This window comes from Pelodiscus sinensis, chromosome 1 (assembly GCF_049634645.1).
Source record: "Pelodiscus sinensis isolate JC-2024 chromosome 1, ASM4963464v1, whole genome shotgun sequence".
NCBI lineage: Eukaryota > Metazoa > Chordata > Testudines > Trionychidae > Pelodiscus > Pelodiscus sinensis.
In genome coordinates this window covers 193,072,379-193,089,586 of record NC_134711.1, presented here as the reverse complement: position 1 = coordinate 193,089,586, position 17,208 = coordinate 193,072,379, and the positions used below count along the sequence as shown (strand labels likewise).

At 41.6% G+C, this 17,208-nt stretch overlaps 1 protein-coding gene across 4 annotated transcripts in view; it reads left to right on the top strand.

Annotated features, from left to right (window-relative positions):
• KDM6A (lysine demethylase 6A) overlaps positions 1-17,208 on the top strand; it is a 299,506-nt gene that overhangs the window by 95,345 nt on the left and 186,953 nt on the right. For all 4 annotated transcript variants that reach the window (XM_075912756.1, XM_075912767.1, XM_075912747.1 and 1 more), the window contains exon 4: positions 3,504-3,553. In XM_075912756.1, coding sequence (XP_075768871.1) covers positions 3,504-3,553 — 50 coding nt within the window. The remainder of the gene's footprint in view (positions 1-3,503; positions 3,554-17,208) is intronic.

Below are 17,208 nucleotides of genomic sequence, written 5' to 3'. Positions count from 1 at the left end.
CATTTACCCTGTTTTTTTAACCTAGTTATACTTTTGGGTTTCATAACAGCCCCTGGCAGTGAGTTCCATGGATTGAATGTGCATTGTGTGAAGTAGAACTTCTTTGTTTGAAGCCTTCTCCCTATTAATTTCATTGGGTTCTTGTTTTGTGAAGTGATAAATAGCACTTCTGTATTCACTTTCTTCATACTATTCATGATTTTGTAGATGTTTGTTATCCCCTCCTTTCTAAGATGAATAGCCTGTCTTTTTAATCTCTCTTCAGATGGAAACTATTCCATACGCCTAATCATTTTTGTGACATGTCTCTGTAATTTTTTTCAATTCTAATGTATCTCTTTAGAGATGGACAACCAGAACTGCAGGTGTTGGAATACCATGTATTTATATTGTGGCAATATGATATTTCTGGGAATTTGTTTTATTGTTTATCACTTTCCTCATGATTTTTAATGTTAGCTTTTTTGAATGCCCTGAACATTTCTTCCATGAACTATCCACAATGAGCCCAAATTCTTCGAGTAGCATCCCTTTGGGCATTCTTCTTGTTTTTTGTTTTTGTGGGATTTTTTTGCAGTACCTATTTAGGCTGCCATATAGTGTTGTGCAAGCGATACCACCATCGGTTCCTTTTCAACTGCCATTGGCCATAGACACAGTTCTTAACTAAGCTTTTTTGTAGCAATTTTATTAGTATTGTGGTGTTTTTATTATTGTACTCATAGCATTTTGTTAGCCTTTAGTGAATTAGTTACACCCTATTGCTCTTTTTTCTTTGTTTTAAAAACAGATTTTTTATTTTGACCTATAGATTAATGCAGTACCCTATTTCTTCTGGGAAGTGATCCCTACGTAGGGGTTATGCTAGGCTCCCCTGGGTTTAAATGTTGCTCCATCCTGTGAACAAGTCACTTCTTTTGTGTCTGTCTTCTAAGAAAGGCACACATGAACCTAAAGAGCGCACATTGCTTTAAACTTAATGCAAGAACCAAGAAAAGCTGTTGGCTCAAACTAAAATTCCCTATGATGGAGTGCTTTATATTGCCAGCTTCTGAACTAGGTTCTGGCACCGCTTGGACAGCTTTCCCTCTTTTATAGTAGTCATAAGTCACAGTTGTGGTGTCCTGACAGGTGGTTTACTCAGTCAGTGATGATAACCATTCAGCTGCGTGCTGCCTCCTGTGTATTGAGTTGATATTGCACAAGTGGTCAACACATCAGACTCCGAGAGGCTCCATAGACCACAAAATCAGATGATTGAAAGCACCCGAGCAGGTTTATCAAACAATGGACACAACTCAGTGACATGGAAGTTGTGTCTGCTTCCTCCCTAGGTCGGACAAAGACTGAGAACAGCTATGTTCTCTCCTTTACCACTGATGCTGGACTATGTCCTAGAACTAAAAAAATCAAGATGCACTGAGAATCCATTTTATGGCCATGACCGTGTTTCCCCACAAGATTAATGGATTCTCGCTATTCGTGCATCCTACAACAAAAATATTTCTTAAAGGTATTTGGAACCTCTACCCTGCAATTCGAGATACTGATTACCCCATTGAACCTTTGGCGGGGGAAGGGCCAAAAATGAGGGATTCAGAATATAGGAAGGGCACTCCAGGCTGTAGTGAAGATACCTCCAATTGGGGGTTACACGCTTTAGGGTAGGGCTGGGTTCAGGAGAGGGCTCTGGGCAGGAAGTTGGGGCGAGAGTGGGATATAGGTGTGAGTTCGGTAGGAGAAGTGGGCTGAGGCAGGGGGTGCAGACTCAGGGAGGGAGTTTGAGTGCAGGAAGGGGCTCAGGGCTGGGTGTGGGCTTGGGGTACAGAAGGAGGTATGGAGTACTTTTACCTTTAGCAGCTCGTGTTTATTGGCACAGCGAGGCTAAGTCAGCTCCCTACCTGCCCTGGCTTCATGTTGCTGCTGTTTCCAGAAGCGACTGTAGCCAGCATATCCTTGTGGGAGTGGTGGAGGTGGTTCCTCATGCTGCCCTCACCTTTAGGCACTGTCTCTGTAGCTCCTGTAAGCAGAGTGCTGAGCTTCCCTGATCATCATGGGCTGGCAGTGGTCCTCACAGCTGCAGCTGTGTGGTCTGTAAACAGAGTCCTGTTGCATCTTAGAGACTAACAGTTTTATTAGGTTGTCAGCTTTCGTGGTAAAACCCACAAGCTCCTAACCTAATAAATGTTAGTGTCAAAAGGTGCAACAGGACTCCTCGATTCAATTTTAGACTATGCCTATTGATGATCAAAATACAGCAAATCACTTGAACTTGCTTTTATATCCATCTTAAGTTCATGATATTGGACTCATGAATGTCAGGTATAAAAGATGAATTATTTGCTTTGAATGTAGTTTTAGATTTTTGTTAAATCTTTTATGTTTGTACTTTTCATGTAGTATGCTAGCATTCCCAAGAGTTGCAGATTAGATCCAATCTTAGGGTGAGGAATTTGATCTAGAAATCATTTTTTTTGTAAATATATATTTATACTCTTGCTCTTAAGTATATTATAAGCATATATATATATATATACAATATTTCTGAAAATTTTGAATGGCTCTTTTGGTTTATTGCTCAACTGAGTATAGAGAGTGCGTATTTACAAAATATGCTATAATTCCAAGATGCACTGTAGCAATGGTGCTCCATTGAGTTAACTGGCATATAGAAAGCCTATTGCTCTTCCTAGTCCCCATAACGGTCTGCTTTCCTGTTTTTCCTTGGATTGTGAGTGCCCCATATGAAGGACAGTTCCTATTGAGTATTTGGAAAGTTCTTAGCACATTTTAGATACTACTGTTTAACTTAATTAAATTTCTTGATGAAGTTTAATAAGGACAAATGGAAAATACTCCACTTAGGAAGGAACAATCAGTTCCACACATACAGAATGGGATCCAACTATCTAGGAAGGAGCACTGCAGAAAGGAATCTAGGGGTCCTAGTGGACCACAAGTTAAATATGAGTCAATAGTGTGACGCTAATGTAAAAAAAGCAACCATGATTCTGGGATGCATTAACAGGAGTGTTATGAGCAAGACATGAGAAGTCTTTCTTTCCACTGTTCCCACCCTTTATCTGGTTATGAAAAGGTGGAGCGTGCCTCTTCTGTGATCGTTTTGCATATCAAACTTCTCTTCTTCCCCAACAAAAATTGTGCAAGATAAGATAGCATTGTAAAAATGCTACGTGATTACATTTTTAAATCAATAGCAGCTTTGTAAAATAACAATTTTTCAGCTAATAAATTTCTTCCATAAACTTATTTTAAAATGTTACTTGATTTAATTTGATGTAAATCATAACTTTCACCTTTTGGTTGAGACGCTTTCTATAGCAGAATTTTATTATTCAAGAAATACTTTACTCATAACGCTGTATACTTAGTGTTGCATTTATTAAATCATTTATCATTTCCATACAGCATATTTTTATACTCTTAAGATTTTATGTTCAAAGACTTCTTTTAAAAAAAACCAACCTTTTTCTCTGTTACAGCATTATCTGCATACCAGAGGTACTACAGTTTACAATCTGACTACTGGAAGGTCTGTACATATTTACTTTTTTCTAATTATCTTCTAAATGTTTGGGTTTCTAGTGGGTTAATGTGGGTAAATATCTGCAGTATATATCTCTTCTTTTAGCATATGAGATTTGTATTAATGGAAATATTCCCTCTTTTGCACATTCCGTTTTTAATTTGGAGAAACTGTAACAAACCTTTTCCTTAGTTCACTTATATAATCAATTAGTTAACACTTCCAAAAACAGCTCCTGTTTTTTATGGAATTTTGTTTGGCTTACCCCTACTGAAATTTTTCATAAATGAGATGTGTTAGCTAGCAGGTCTGTGCATTGTGAGAATTGTAATCATAAAAAGCTTCTGTGCAATTTTTGCACTTAACCGAGGGGCAGTTTTCCTGATGTACTTTTGATTTCCATGGTAACCAAATTATTATTTTATTTACTTTCAGTATTGTATTAGAATTTATTTAGACCATGAACAAGGAAAAGTCTTTTAAGCAAACTCACAAGTGTGTTAAATTTTTTTTATTTTACCTCTATCAATAATGGTATCTGTAACTCGTGTAAGCAAACACGGCAAGATTATAAAGATCAAAAGTTTTTTATATGACACTGAGTGTAGAAAACAATGTTGTACATAGTATTATTTTCATTGGCAAAGTTCTGTAGCAGTGATTGAAGTCCTGAATTCTGAAAAACACTTCAGTCCATATCTATTCAGAAAAGTGCTTGAGTGCATGACTAATTTTGTCATGCTTAAAGTTAAACATATGCTTAAGTGCTTTTGTAAATAGTGAGACTTTCCAGTGTGTTGATATTGATTGACAGCTTCATCAGTTTTCTGTTGTCTTTGAGTAGCGCATGAAATCAGAGTGTACTCTGACAAATTCTGCTCCATGTCTTCTGCTCCCTGGACATGGAGAATTGTCTGTAGTTGATAAAATGTGTTCTGTTGGAGGAAAGGGCAGGATTTGAGGACCCTGAGAGGATTTTGTACATTATATCCTAGCTCCAGGGCATTTCCCTACATACACGGCATTCAAAAGGAATTTGAAGGAAGAAAGACTTTTTTGGTTCTAATCTAATGTTTTTTTGATTTACTGGCCACTCCCTATTTTGGGTATGGGATGACCAGTTGGCAGGGGTTACTCTAGCTAGACTGAGAGTACGTCTAGACTACATGCCTCTGTCGCCAGAAGCATGTAGATTAGGCTACCAGGCATAGGAAAATGAAGCGGCGATTTAAATAATCGCCGCTTAATTTAAATTTACATGGCTGCCGCGCTGAACCGACAAACAGCTGTTTGTCGGCTTGGCGCTGTAGTCTGGACGCGCAGTTGTCGACATCAAAGGCATTTGTCGACCACCCAGGTATGCCTCCTGGGATGAGGTATACCTGGGTGGTCAACAAATGCCTTTGATGTTGACACCCGCACGTCCAGACTACAGCGCTGAGCCGACAAACAGCTGATCAGCTGTTTGTTGGTTCAGCGCGGCAGCCATATAAATTTAAATGAAGCGGCGATTATTTAAATCGCCGCTTCATTTTCCTATGCCTGGTAGCCTAATCTACATGCCTCTGGGGACAGAGGCATGTAGTTTAGACGTACCCTTACTTTTCTCAGAGGTTCCACTACTGTTTAGTCAACTGAGGAGTGCGCAATCAGGAGAGCTTTTGGAACTGAGGTCACACTTAAGAACAGAGAGCAGTTGAACTTAAAAAGGGATAACTATTAACAAATCTATGTGTTTTCTTTTTTTAATCACATTATATATTTGAGAGTCATGGTAGTCTTTAGGCTAAATAAAGTGTTCGCTTGACAATTAACTGATTGTGCCAACTGTTCAAACTTTGGTCTCTGTGCTTCAGGCATCTTTTCTGTGTTAAACATTGAAGAGCATTTTATGATTTGAATCACTTCTCTGGCTCATTTTAATAACTCACCTCAGAAAAAATGCATGATTATTGCAATAGACAATTGCAACTGTTGTGTTCGTATGCAGTGTTGTATATTTTTGTTAGGCGAATTTAATGTTAAATTTAGTTGAGTGTTTGAAATTTAAACAATATGTTTATTGTTCCACAATCCAAGAGATTTTGATGTTAAACATAGATTACATTTATTTTACTAACCTGTTCGCAAGTTTTATATTTGTACAAAGTTAATATCTTCCTGTTTTTCTTCAAGTAGCCTCTGCACAGTCCCACTCTTGGAATGCAGTGAAGTCCTGCTTGCATAATCTGCATATCCTAAGAGTGGAATCCTGCAGAGGTCATTTCACAGGATGCTGGTTGTTACATGTAAATAACCTTTCTTTTGGTATTGTAAGAGCAGTGTGGTTAGTATGAAATGGTCAGGTTTGCTGTTGCTTGTGCTTAATGGGGCATTATTCTAAATTGTGCTGTCTCTGTATTTTATAGTTACTTTCCGGCTTACTTTTACTTTAGTCATTCTTGGAATTTAGTTCTGTTGCTCCATTTTTTGCTTTTCTGAGTCTAAATTTTTTGGGGGTGGGACTAAGGAATATCATGACAGTGTGAATGTACAGAAAATCATCTCTTTCTCCTTTAAGGAGGAGATAGGCTTTACTGCAATGTAAGGTCGCAATAACAGTTGCAAAGCTACCTGGAATGATTTTCCTCTCAGTTGTATGGATTATCCTTTTTTTCCATTAATGTGTATTTAGTATTTGTTTTGCTTTAAAATGTCTGATCAAGGGGAAAAAGTGTGCAACAAGGCCATAGTATGTTCTATAGCTCAGATTATTGTTGAAGTGCTTGCTCGTGTTAATTCTGCACATGGGCATGCACACACCTAAATGGAATCGTCAGAGATTGTTGCCGTAGTGGTATCTGATGATTAGCTATGATGATCTTTTGAGTGCTGCTCTCATGTATTGCGTGGCCCGCCCTATGCCCTCTGGGTTCTTTCTTACTGCCCAGGATGGTTGGTCGGAGCACTACTTCTTACATTGTAAGAACATTAGTAGTTCTTTACACTGTTGTTACCTCCCTTGCATATTGTTCTTAGGTGTTTAGTAGTTAGTCCTGTTCGAACTTTGTCCAAGAGCGGGGCATGCTTCATTCCCTGTGCTTAAAACTTTGCTTGTCATGCAACTGGCTGAGGACTGTTAGTGAACCCCATGAGAGCTGTTTGAAGTCCATGGGGAGTCCCATAGAAAGGACAAGTGCAGCAGGATCTGTAAGAATTTGCATCCTAGAACACAGAGTGGGATATCAACTTGAGGGCCGCCTTCATGAAGGCTGTGCTTTGTCTTGCGTCGGAGCTCTCCTGTTTGGAATACACTTTCAACTAAGGATGTGATTATCTAGCTAATTGTATGGTCAGTACAGTTTGTATCGACTATGCAATTAGTTGATAAGTGCCACTGTGCAGAGCTGCAGTTGGGGGTTGTTCCAGGAGCCGACTCCAGCCGGGAATGAGCAGTCCCTGGCTTCTGCAGGCTCCGGAACCACCTGCGCTGCAGCTCTGCATTTTAAATCTAGTAAGAGTCACCGGACTCTTACTACATTTATAATGCAGGGGTGCAGCGATCTGCACTAGCCGGGGCTGCTAGGTCCCAGCTTATGCTGAGTCCAGCAGCCCCTGTTTGTGGTGGCCAGGGGCTGCTCAGGCAGTAGCCCTCTATCCGTGGTCAGCCCTGGCTGCCACGAACAGGATGGTGCTGGAGTAGCTTTGGTTTGCCCTGGCCGCCGCGAGCAGGGGCTGCTTGATGGCAACAGCCCCTGTCCTCTGGGACCCCAGCGAACAGGGGCTGCTTCTCAGCAGTGTCCCCTGTCCCCCATCACTGATCTTCTGATAGAGACAGTGGGGGGGGGGGGAGGGGGGAGGTGGCACCCTGGAGATGATGCTCGGGGAAATCAGCTTTTCATCTGGTTTCTTCTCCCCTCCCCCCACCACTTCCCCAGCACTGGCTGCTGTTCCCTCTTGCTGCCTCTCATAGAGGTATTGGGGGGAGGGGCATAGATCATGTGGTGAGCGGGGACTGCTTGAGTCCCCATTTGACCTATGCTCCTTGCTGCACTTCTGCTTTTGAAATGCACCAGCTCCTGTCCTCCCCCACCCTGCTGCCTCTCTGATAGCATTTGCTTATCACATAGTCGACTAGTCACTAGCATCCCTATTCCCCACAGATTAGCATCAGTGCAAAGCACACTGTTGGCACCAGGCACCTTGCTGGTACTGAAGAAGAGGAAAAAAGGGCTCCCTGGCACCAGAGGTGAAGGCAGTTTTGAGTAAAGGATCTGTCAGGCCAGGAGAGATGGTGCAAGGAGCAATGGTGGATTCAGTAGTAGAGTGGGTGTAGGTGCCTGGGCAGGGGGGAGGGTGCAGTGTCTGGCCAGGAGGGATGCTGCAGGAGCAGACTGGGGGCAGGGTGTCTAGCCAGGAGGGGTCTGGGGTATGGTGTCTGGCCAGGGGCAGGGAGATGGGGGCAGGGAGTGCATAGGGATAAAGCTGGCGGGCAGAGTGGCTGAGGGGGTTCAGGGAAGTGGGGGGAAGGGTGCCCCTGGAAATAGGACTGTGGTCATGGTGGCTTGGGGGTCATGGAAATGGGGGGCAGCCCGGGTTCCCCACTGTGTCGGGGGGGGGGGGTCTGAGCTCCCACTGCAGACTTCCTGGGAGGCAGCTGCACCCCACTTTGAGAACCACTGTTCTGAGGGGATGCTGGGGATGCTACTCAAACACATAGCTCTTCATGGAATTAAGAAGCATTAGCAGTATGCTCATTATTGGCAAATGATAATACATTGAATATGAAGTTGAGTATATAATGTCCAAAGCAGGAAAAAATGCTGATTTGAATTCTAAAATGAATTTTTATTTTGATGAATAGTTAGTTGTCCATTTTTACTCTTGTATAAAAGGAGGATTAAGCTAAGGCTATGGCTACGCTAAAGGGGAAAGTCAAATTAAGGTGTGCAACTCCAGCGAAGCCGCTGAATTGATGGAAGTCACTGGCGGAGCACCTAGAATCTGAGAGATGAAATACTAAAACTTTTGATAGCAAAAGCCTTTTCAGTAGATACAAAAAGAATACTTTCTGCATTTCTAAAAGTTTAGTTCAGTGGCTAACCAGTTGGAAGTTGAAAAGGTGAGCAAGGTTGTTTTTCTTTTCCTAATCCATATATAAAAACTTAAGTGAGAGGGGATGAGAACTTCTTCTACAATGAAGAACATGGTGACCAGAAATAATACGTTCAGTTAATTAACTATATATAATACTTTCTTCAATAAAAGAGTATTAAATGTGAAACACATTTGACAATTTTTTTCTTGTGTATCTAGCACATTTAGGATAGTTTTATTTAACTGTTAAAATAATTTAAATGCTGGTTTCTTTGCATTTTAATTTAATTCCTATTTCCATCAAAATAGAGCTTGACACAAATCATGAGTAAGAAATTAATTATCTAGTAAACAAGTGCATCACTTACCATTTTTTAACAAAATAAGAATCTGAATTGGTTCATTACTTGATGGAAATTATCAAGAATTGTCAGTTATAATGCAGTCAAGCAGAAGTATTGAATAGATATTTTTCTTGTGTATTGGGGGAAAACCGATGTAGCAAGCAGAGTGGGGGCTAAATAGTTCATTGCACTAATGCAGCATGTATAATTACCTCTTTTGTGTGCAGGTAGCATATATGTGCATTCGGTGCTAGTAACTTCTTGGCCCTCAAATGTAGTGCAGGGTCTTCAAATCAGAGTGGCTGATTTTGAGGAGCAAAGCTGGCATGGATACATGAGACATTCCAGGATACAGTAGAGCAGTCCCCTACCCAGTCTGAAAGCTTCTATGCTGTTGTGAAGGATAAGTCTCTGGTTAAGTTCCTTGAAACTGTGCAGCTGCACAGCAGGCTATAAAGGGTTGCACAGCTGCTGTAAAGGACTGAACAGTAGGGGCCTGAAGAGGAGAGGTGTAGGCACTGGGTGGTAACTCTGGAAGGGAGCAAGTTGGGGCATGCTGAGCTGCTATGAGCTTCTTCCCTGCTCCTGGTGCTCTATGTTGACAGCAGGGAAAGGGAGGCTTCTGCTGGAAGGGAGAGGGTGGCCACTGCCCCCCCAGAGCTTGCTGCTGCCATCAACAGAGAGGGACCACACAACTAGAAGCTCTGTGTTACAGGCAGGGTGGGACATGCCCCTGGAGCCTTCAGTTGTAGGGAGAAGGTGGGAGACAGCAATTTATTTTTTTTAGGAACTGGGGAATCTTTTGGGAAAGGAGTATTGTATACAGGAAGGAAGGGCTCCACCTAAACCTAAGTGGAACCAGATTACTTGCATGTAAAATTTGGTTGTAGAGATGTTTTTAAACTTAAAGCTGGAAGAAAGCTGGGGGATGTCATTCAAAAATACACATTCCTAAAGGGAGGATTCATTACTTTATATCCTACTCAAGAGGAGAGAAGATGATTATGAACAAGGAGAAGTTGTATCAGATGAAAGCTGTCAGCTAAATATTAAATTGTCCTAAGTGCTTGTATACAAATGCTAGAAGTCTAAATACTAAAATGGGTGAACATGAGTGCTTAATATTAAGAATGTTGTTGATATAATAGGCCTAACAGAAACAAACATAAGAATGGCCATATTGGGACGGAACCAAAGGTCCATCTAGCCCAGTATCCTGTCTTCTGACAGTGGCCAATACCAAGTGCCCCAGAGGGAATAAACAGAACAGGTGATTCATCAAGTGATCCATCCCCTGCTGACCTTTTCAACTTCTGGCAAACAGAAGCTAGGGACATCATCCCTTCCCATCCTGGCTAACAGCCATTGCTGGACTTATCCTGCAGTAACTTACTATTTACTTTTGAATCCTGTTATAATCTTGTCCTTCACATGATGATATGGGGCATGGTAATACCAGGGCATAAAATGTATAGCCAAGGTTTTCAACCTCCTTATCATTGTGGAACATACCCATGTGACATCTTCAGGGTAGTACAAGTAGAATTGGACATGGGCTGCTGTGTGTTGTTTGAGCAAGTGTCCCCCAGGCTCTGGGTTAAGAACTACTGATATATAGGAATGGTAGTGCAGGTTGTGCTGATGAGGAAGTGACTTTATGTAAGAAAGAAAGCATAGACTTGGATACAGCAGAATCTTGTTCATCTGATCTGTTTGGGACCTGGGACTTAGTCCTGTGCTGGCCCTAAGCTTCATGCTATGCTTCCTCTTTGAAATGCACAAGAGCCCCGGTGGGGGACTCTTGTACATTTCAAAACTGGCATGCCGCATGGAGCCTAGGTAGCTGGGGAGTCCCACCATTCATGACAGAGGCATTGAAATCCATGTGAAAAGTTCCCTGCAAAAATCTGCTCTATTTTAAGCGACATTCAAGAAACCAACTGAATGTTAGGAGCCATTACAAAAGAAATAGGTACCACAGTGTAGTGCTACTATATAAACCCCATGTTAAGTCCACTCCTAAAAGATTGTGTACAGTTCTGTCTGCCTCCTCTCACAAAATTATTAGAATTGGAAAAGGGTACAAAAGGGCAACAAAGTTTATTATGGGAATGAAGAAAGTGAATAAAGAAGCGTTTACCATTTCTCGTAACACAAGCAGTTGTGGGTCATCCAGTGAAATTAATAGGGAGCAGGTTTAAATTGAACAAAAGGAAGTACTTTTTCACACAATGCCTAGTTATCAAAGAACTTTTTGCCAGGGGATTTTTTGGAGCCTTTAAATGTAACTTGAATTAAAAAATAATTATGTTGGTGAAGGATAAGTTCATCAGTGTCTTTCAGCCATGATGATTGGGGGATAGCTCCATGCTCTGGGTATCCCTGAGCCTGACTGCTAGAAGTTGACTGATCAACTGAGCATTGAAGACACCATATTGGTTTACATAGACCATAGGTCTGATCTAACATGGTCATTCTTAGGTTCTTATATAGTATTAGATCATGTATCTGGCATTGCTTGGGTCCTTAACTCAATTTTTTAAAAACAAAATGAAAATGTAGATGCTTCATTTAAATCATTGCTCTTGAGTGGGGCTGCGGATGAGGGGTTCAGTATGCAGGCTGACCAGAAAGAGAGAATTTTCAGCCCTCTCTCACTGCAGCTGCTTGGGGCCAGTGAGAGATGCATCTTCATAGTAGCTGCAACTGCAGTGGACACAGCTGAGTGAGGGGAGCATGTACCTTGGCTGGTGCATGTACCTACTGCGCTCCCCAGTCAGATTGAGAAATGGAGGAAAGTGCACTTTCGTCTCTCTCCCAACAAAAGGGAATAGCTGTTAATGTTCCCATACAAATGGAGAGGGGAGGGGGAGACATTTTAGCATCCTCCCAACCTAAACCATGCCTGAGGAGTGGTAGGCTCAGGACTGGGGCAATCCTGGATGGGGTAGAGGAAGGCATCTCCAGTCAGCCCTTTTCACTTGCCTGATGATTGTCTCTTTTTTGTATGGTGTGTATCCCCCAGCTGAGGCAGGTCCAACTTAGGCTGGGTAGGGTCACGGAAGGATGACATGCCACTTAGTAATGGCAGCTTTGGGTTGAATGCCATGGCTGGGAGGAGTCAGCCCCAACATATGCAGCTGCCATGTCTGGGAGGGCAGCTGAGAGCTGCCACAGATGATTCTGTCTCTTTACTGTTTCGTTTTATCAGAAGCATTTCCATTCCAGGCATATCCCATTGTCCTGGCACAATCAAACCCTTATGTTGCTTTAAATTATATAGCTTGTCCTTATACCAAATTTGGTGGTCCTAGCTCTTAATAGGGATATGCAAGGTTAACCAGTGGCAGCTGGAGCAGCTCCCCGCCCACCCTGGGAATGAGGCTGCTCCAGTCCCACAGGGCTTGCTGAAGACAGGGGATATTCCACGTGCCTTGATGCAATATATTTAGACTTTGCAAGGCATTTGACTTGGTACGGTATATTTTAATAAATACCGAATGAACATGGCAAAATTTAAATGACTTAAATTGGCTGACAGTTTTCAAAATTAATTGTAAGTGGGGACTCATCATCAAACTGTGATGTCTTTTGTACTATAATCCTTCAGGAATTGCTTTTTGCCCCACCATTATTTAACATTTTTTATCAACTGGAAGAAAGCATAAAACTGTTACTGATAAAGTTTGCAGACAGCAACACAAATTGAGGAAGAGATAAATAACAAAGAGGCAGCTCACTGACACAGATTAATCTTGATTGCTGGGTAAACTGAGTATAAGGAAATGATGTGCATTTTAACATGATCAGATGTAAAGTTAATACATTTAAGAACCGAGACTGCAGATTATACTTGCAGGATGTGGGGCTTGATGCTGGAGAGCAATAATTTGGAGGGATTTGTAGGTCATGATAAATAATCAGTTGAACATGAACTTCCAGCATCAGGCTGTGGACAGACGGGCTGAAGTAATTCTTGAATGCATAAACAAAGGAATCTGTAGTAAGAGTAGAAGAGGTTATTGCTTCTGTGTGTTAGCACTGAAGCAATTGCTGATGTACTATTGTTTGGTTCTCTTGTCTACAGTTCAAGACAGATGTTGATAATAAGAATGTAATGGTGTAGTTGGTTAAACCATTAACTACAAGCAGCAACCCCCCCCCCCCCCAATTACATTTTTTAGTGGGCTGACTGACAGGCTGGCTAAGTCCCAGCTTGTGCCGGTACTTGGCATCAACTCCTGACGTTGGCTCTTAGTGCTTGTAGTACAGAGCTACAATGGGGTTGATGCTGGGTCCCGGTGAGAGCAGAGACTGAGCCAGCCTGCCCTTGTTCCAGCTCTTAGTGCCGGGACCCAGCATCTACCCCCACTGTGGTTCTGCACTACAAGCACTAAGAGCTGGCAGAAGGGCTGGTTGGCTTAGTCCCAGCTTGTGCCAGGACCTGGCATCAACTCCCACTGCAGCTCTGACGTACAAATGCTTGTAGAGCAGAGCTGCAGCAGGGGTAGCTGTCAGACATGGCAGGAGCTGGGACTGAGTTGTGGTAGTGCCACCCCTTATCGATTTAATCGTATAGTCAATACATTTTTTTCGACTACACGATTAATGAATTACACATTTCTTAAGATCTGTAGTTGATCAATTGGAGAGGGTTCAGGGAAGAGCCATGACAATGATTAAAGGATTGAAAAACATGCCTTATAGTGCAAAAACGCGACACTGTTGAGTAATCAATCGGTCTAAATATGGACATGGGGAACAAATATTTAATAGTCTCTTCAGTGTAACAGAGAAAGATATAACATCCAATGGGTAGAAATGAAAGGTAGACAATTCAAGCTAGAAATAAAGTACACATTTCTAATAGAGAGTCATTCATTGCTGGAATAATTTAAGCAATGGATTTTTCACCCCGTGGCATTTTTAAATCAACTTGAATGGACTAAAGCATTACAGCAGTCCATTCTGGCCTTAAAATCTATGACTCTGATAAGTCACTGGTGGGGATGTAAAAGCATAACCATTTAAATAGTTAACCAATAAACCTGGCCTTATTGGTTATAGAGATGTCTCCGTATAGATGACTACATGATTAACTGATAAGCATGGGCTATTGGTTAATCTTGTCAACTACACACATCCCTTCTCCCCCGCTGTCTGTGTCAGAGTCAGTGGGGAGTGAGGGGGGAGCGGGAGCTGGTGCCTGTGAGGAGCTGCCTTAAAAGCCGGCTCTTCACAAGCACTGGACCCACCTCTGCACTGCTGCCTCTGATAGAGACAGCAGTGTGGTGAGTGAGGGGCCCCCGCTGGAGCCAATATGCACAGGGAGACAGCTCCCCATGTGTATTGGCTCCCATGGACCTGCCTGCCACCTCCCCCCCACAGAGGCAGCAGGGCTGGGGGGAAATGGGAGCTGGTTTAAAAGCTGTCCTCTTCTCCCCCCCTCCCTCCCCACGCTGCTGCCTCTATCAGGTCCAAGCTCTGCGGGCAGGGTCTGTTGTCACCCTGCACTGCTGCCTTTTTATCAGAAGCAGCATCATGGAGTGGCAGGGTTAGGGTTACCAGCTCCCAGGAACCAACTGCCACCCCATGCTGTGAGTGCATGTAACCGTATAACTGCTGAGATTTTCCAGCAATTACATGGTTACACAATTAACTTCTTTTTAACATCCTTTTAGTGACTGGCAATGAAAGTTTTTAGAAGGGAGAAGGATGAGGATGACAATATTACATGTATGAAATATACATTTGTTGAAACTTCAATTAATTTTCTTCTTTCTTTCCTTGGCTCCCAGCTTCTAATATGTGAGATGGCAAAAGTGACATTGTAAGAGAGGATTTGCATGGACTGTTTTATATTTTAGAGGCTAGAAGGAACAATTATGTTTATCCAGTTTGATCTCTAACTCAGATATCAGAATTGTAGCCATTAAGTCATGCTTTGAGTCCATAACTTCTGGTTGAACTTGAATCTTTTTGAATAAAACTAGAAATGAGCCTGCTATTCAAAACATGAGGGGAACACTGGGAAGGCACAGACATTGGTGAGAGAAGACAACCATCTTCTTGTGGGCAGAAGGCCCCATTTTCTCTTGCCCTGGGGGCAACACAGTGGGCCAAGCCTAGGAACCCTAATGGTCACTCTCTGAACCTCAGCACATGACCATTCCTCTTTCCATATTGTCTTCATTAATCTGTATTTCTGGTTTATAAAAAAACAAACAAACAAAAAAAGACATCCTTAAAGAATTTAATATTACAGAGAGGAGAGTAAATGTATGGTTAAGTATTCAGATACTAGGAATATAGGGCTGGAAGAGAAGTCATTAATTTTAGCTCCTTATGTTGTGGCATGACCAGATAAACGACCATCTCTGACAGATTTTGTCCAACCTGTTTTTAAAAACCTTTAGTTATAGATATTGTGCAACCACCATTGGTAGTTAGTCGAGAACTTTGCTACCCTTATGTTTGTTTTTCTTGATATCTAACATAAATCTCCCTTGCTCCATATTTAGACTATTACTACTTGTCTTACCTAGAGTGAGCATAAAAAAACAATAGTATGGATTGTAGTTACAGCTGTGTGTCAGTCCCAGGATATTAGACAGAGAAGATAGGCAAGGTAATTTGTTTTTATTGCACCAATTTCTTTTGATGAAAGAGAGAACCTTTTGAACCACACACAGCTTCTCCTCTTCATAAAGCTTTGTGTGGCCTGAAAGCTCTCTAACAGAAGTTGGTCTAGTAAAAGACATTACCTCTCACCTTGTCTCTCTAATGCAGAATAATTAATCATTGTCCCTTTATAACAGCCATTAACATATTTGAAGACTATCAGGCCCCTTATCAGATGTCTTAAAACTAATACATACCCATTTTTTTAACCTATCTTAATACATTTTTTATACCTGCTATCATTTCTGTCTCTCCTCTGGGCTTTCTTGCCACTTGTTCCAATCTCTTCTTACACGTGATGCCTAGAACTCCATCTGAAACCTTAATTGTGCTGAGTAGAATGGGACACTTACCTCTAGGAACAGGGCTACTCAACTTTGGAAGCCCGAGGGACCACAATGATACAGCACATGCTGAGGGCTGCAACTGAAGTATGGTTGCATTTACATGCAAATTTATATGCAAATAGCTTCTTTGATGCTGACCAGCATGAATAAAACGATGAATGCAAGACAACACAACACTCAGGCCCCATTTAAGTCAGTTCTGCTGATATGAATAAAATGCAATATTTACCCGATTTCCACCCATATGACAGCACTTTTAATGAGCAATGAGTCCAGGAATTTAACTACTAAAATGCATATCAAGAGAAGACCATTATATTAACTTGCCCTCATGGAGCGTGTTCTCAGTGGAGGCCATGATCAAAGGTTCCCACCTGCGGGCTACATGTGGAGCTCTGCATAAACCCAAACCCCATCTTGGGCGAAAACACACAGGCCGGGCTGTCTGTTGAATAGCCCTGCAAATCTGTGGATATCTGCTTTATATCTACGGGTAGCCATATCAGCAGATACGAATGTGTATATCTGCAGCTTGTTTTTGGAGATGCACATGAGGTACAAATTTTGTATTTTGTGGGGCTCTACTTAACCTCCTATGTCTTGCACACAAGACTCCTGGTAATTTGCCCCATCATATCAGACTTTTTTGTAGCTGCATTTCCTTCTTAACTCATAAGCATTTGTAATCTACTCTAATTCCTGCACTCTTTTTAGTAGCACTCCCATCTAGCTAGTTTTTCCCTATTTTTGTAGTTGTGCATTTTATTTTTTTCTTAGTAAAGTACTTTGTACTTATCTTTAATTTCATCTTGTTGAATTCAGATTAGTTCTCACAGTTTGTCAAGGTCATTGAATTCTGATCCTGTCCTCAAAAGTATGTACCTCACAATTTGGTGTCATCTGTACATTTTACAAACATACTCTGCTCCAATTTCCAAGTCATTAATAAAAATGAAATAGTACTGGATCACAGACTGACTCCTGCAAGATCTCTCTGTATGCCCATGTAGTTTGACAGTGAATCATTAATAATTGTTCTTTAAGTATAGTCTTTGAGCACCCATCTTGTAGAAATTTCATCTAGATCACATTTCCCTGGTTTGCTTATGATTGTCATATGGGATTGTCAGGCAGCCTTTTTAAAATCAAGATATTGCCTCAACTGCTTCGCATATCCACTATGCCCATAATCTTGGCAAAGAAAGAAATTAGC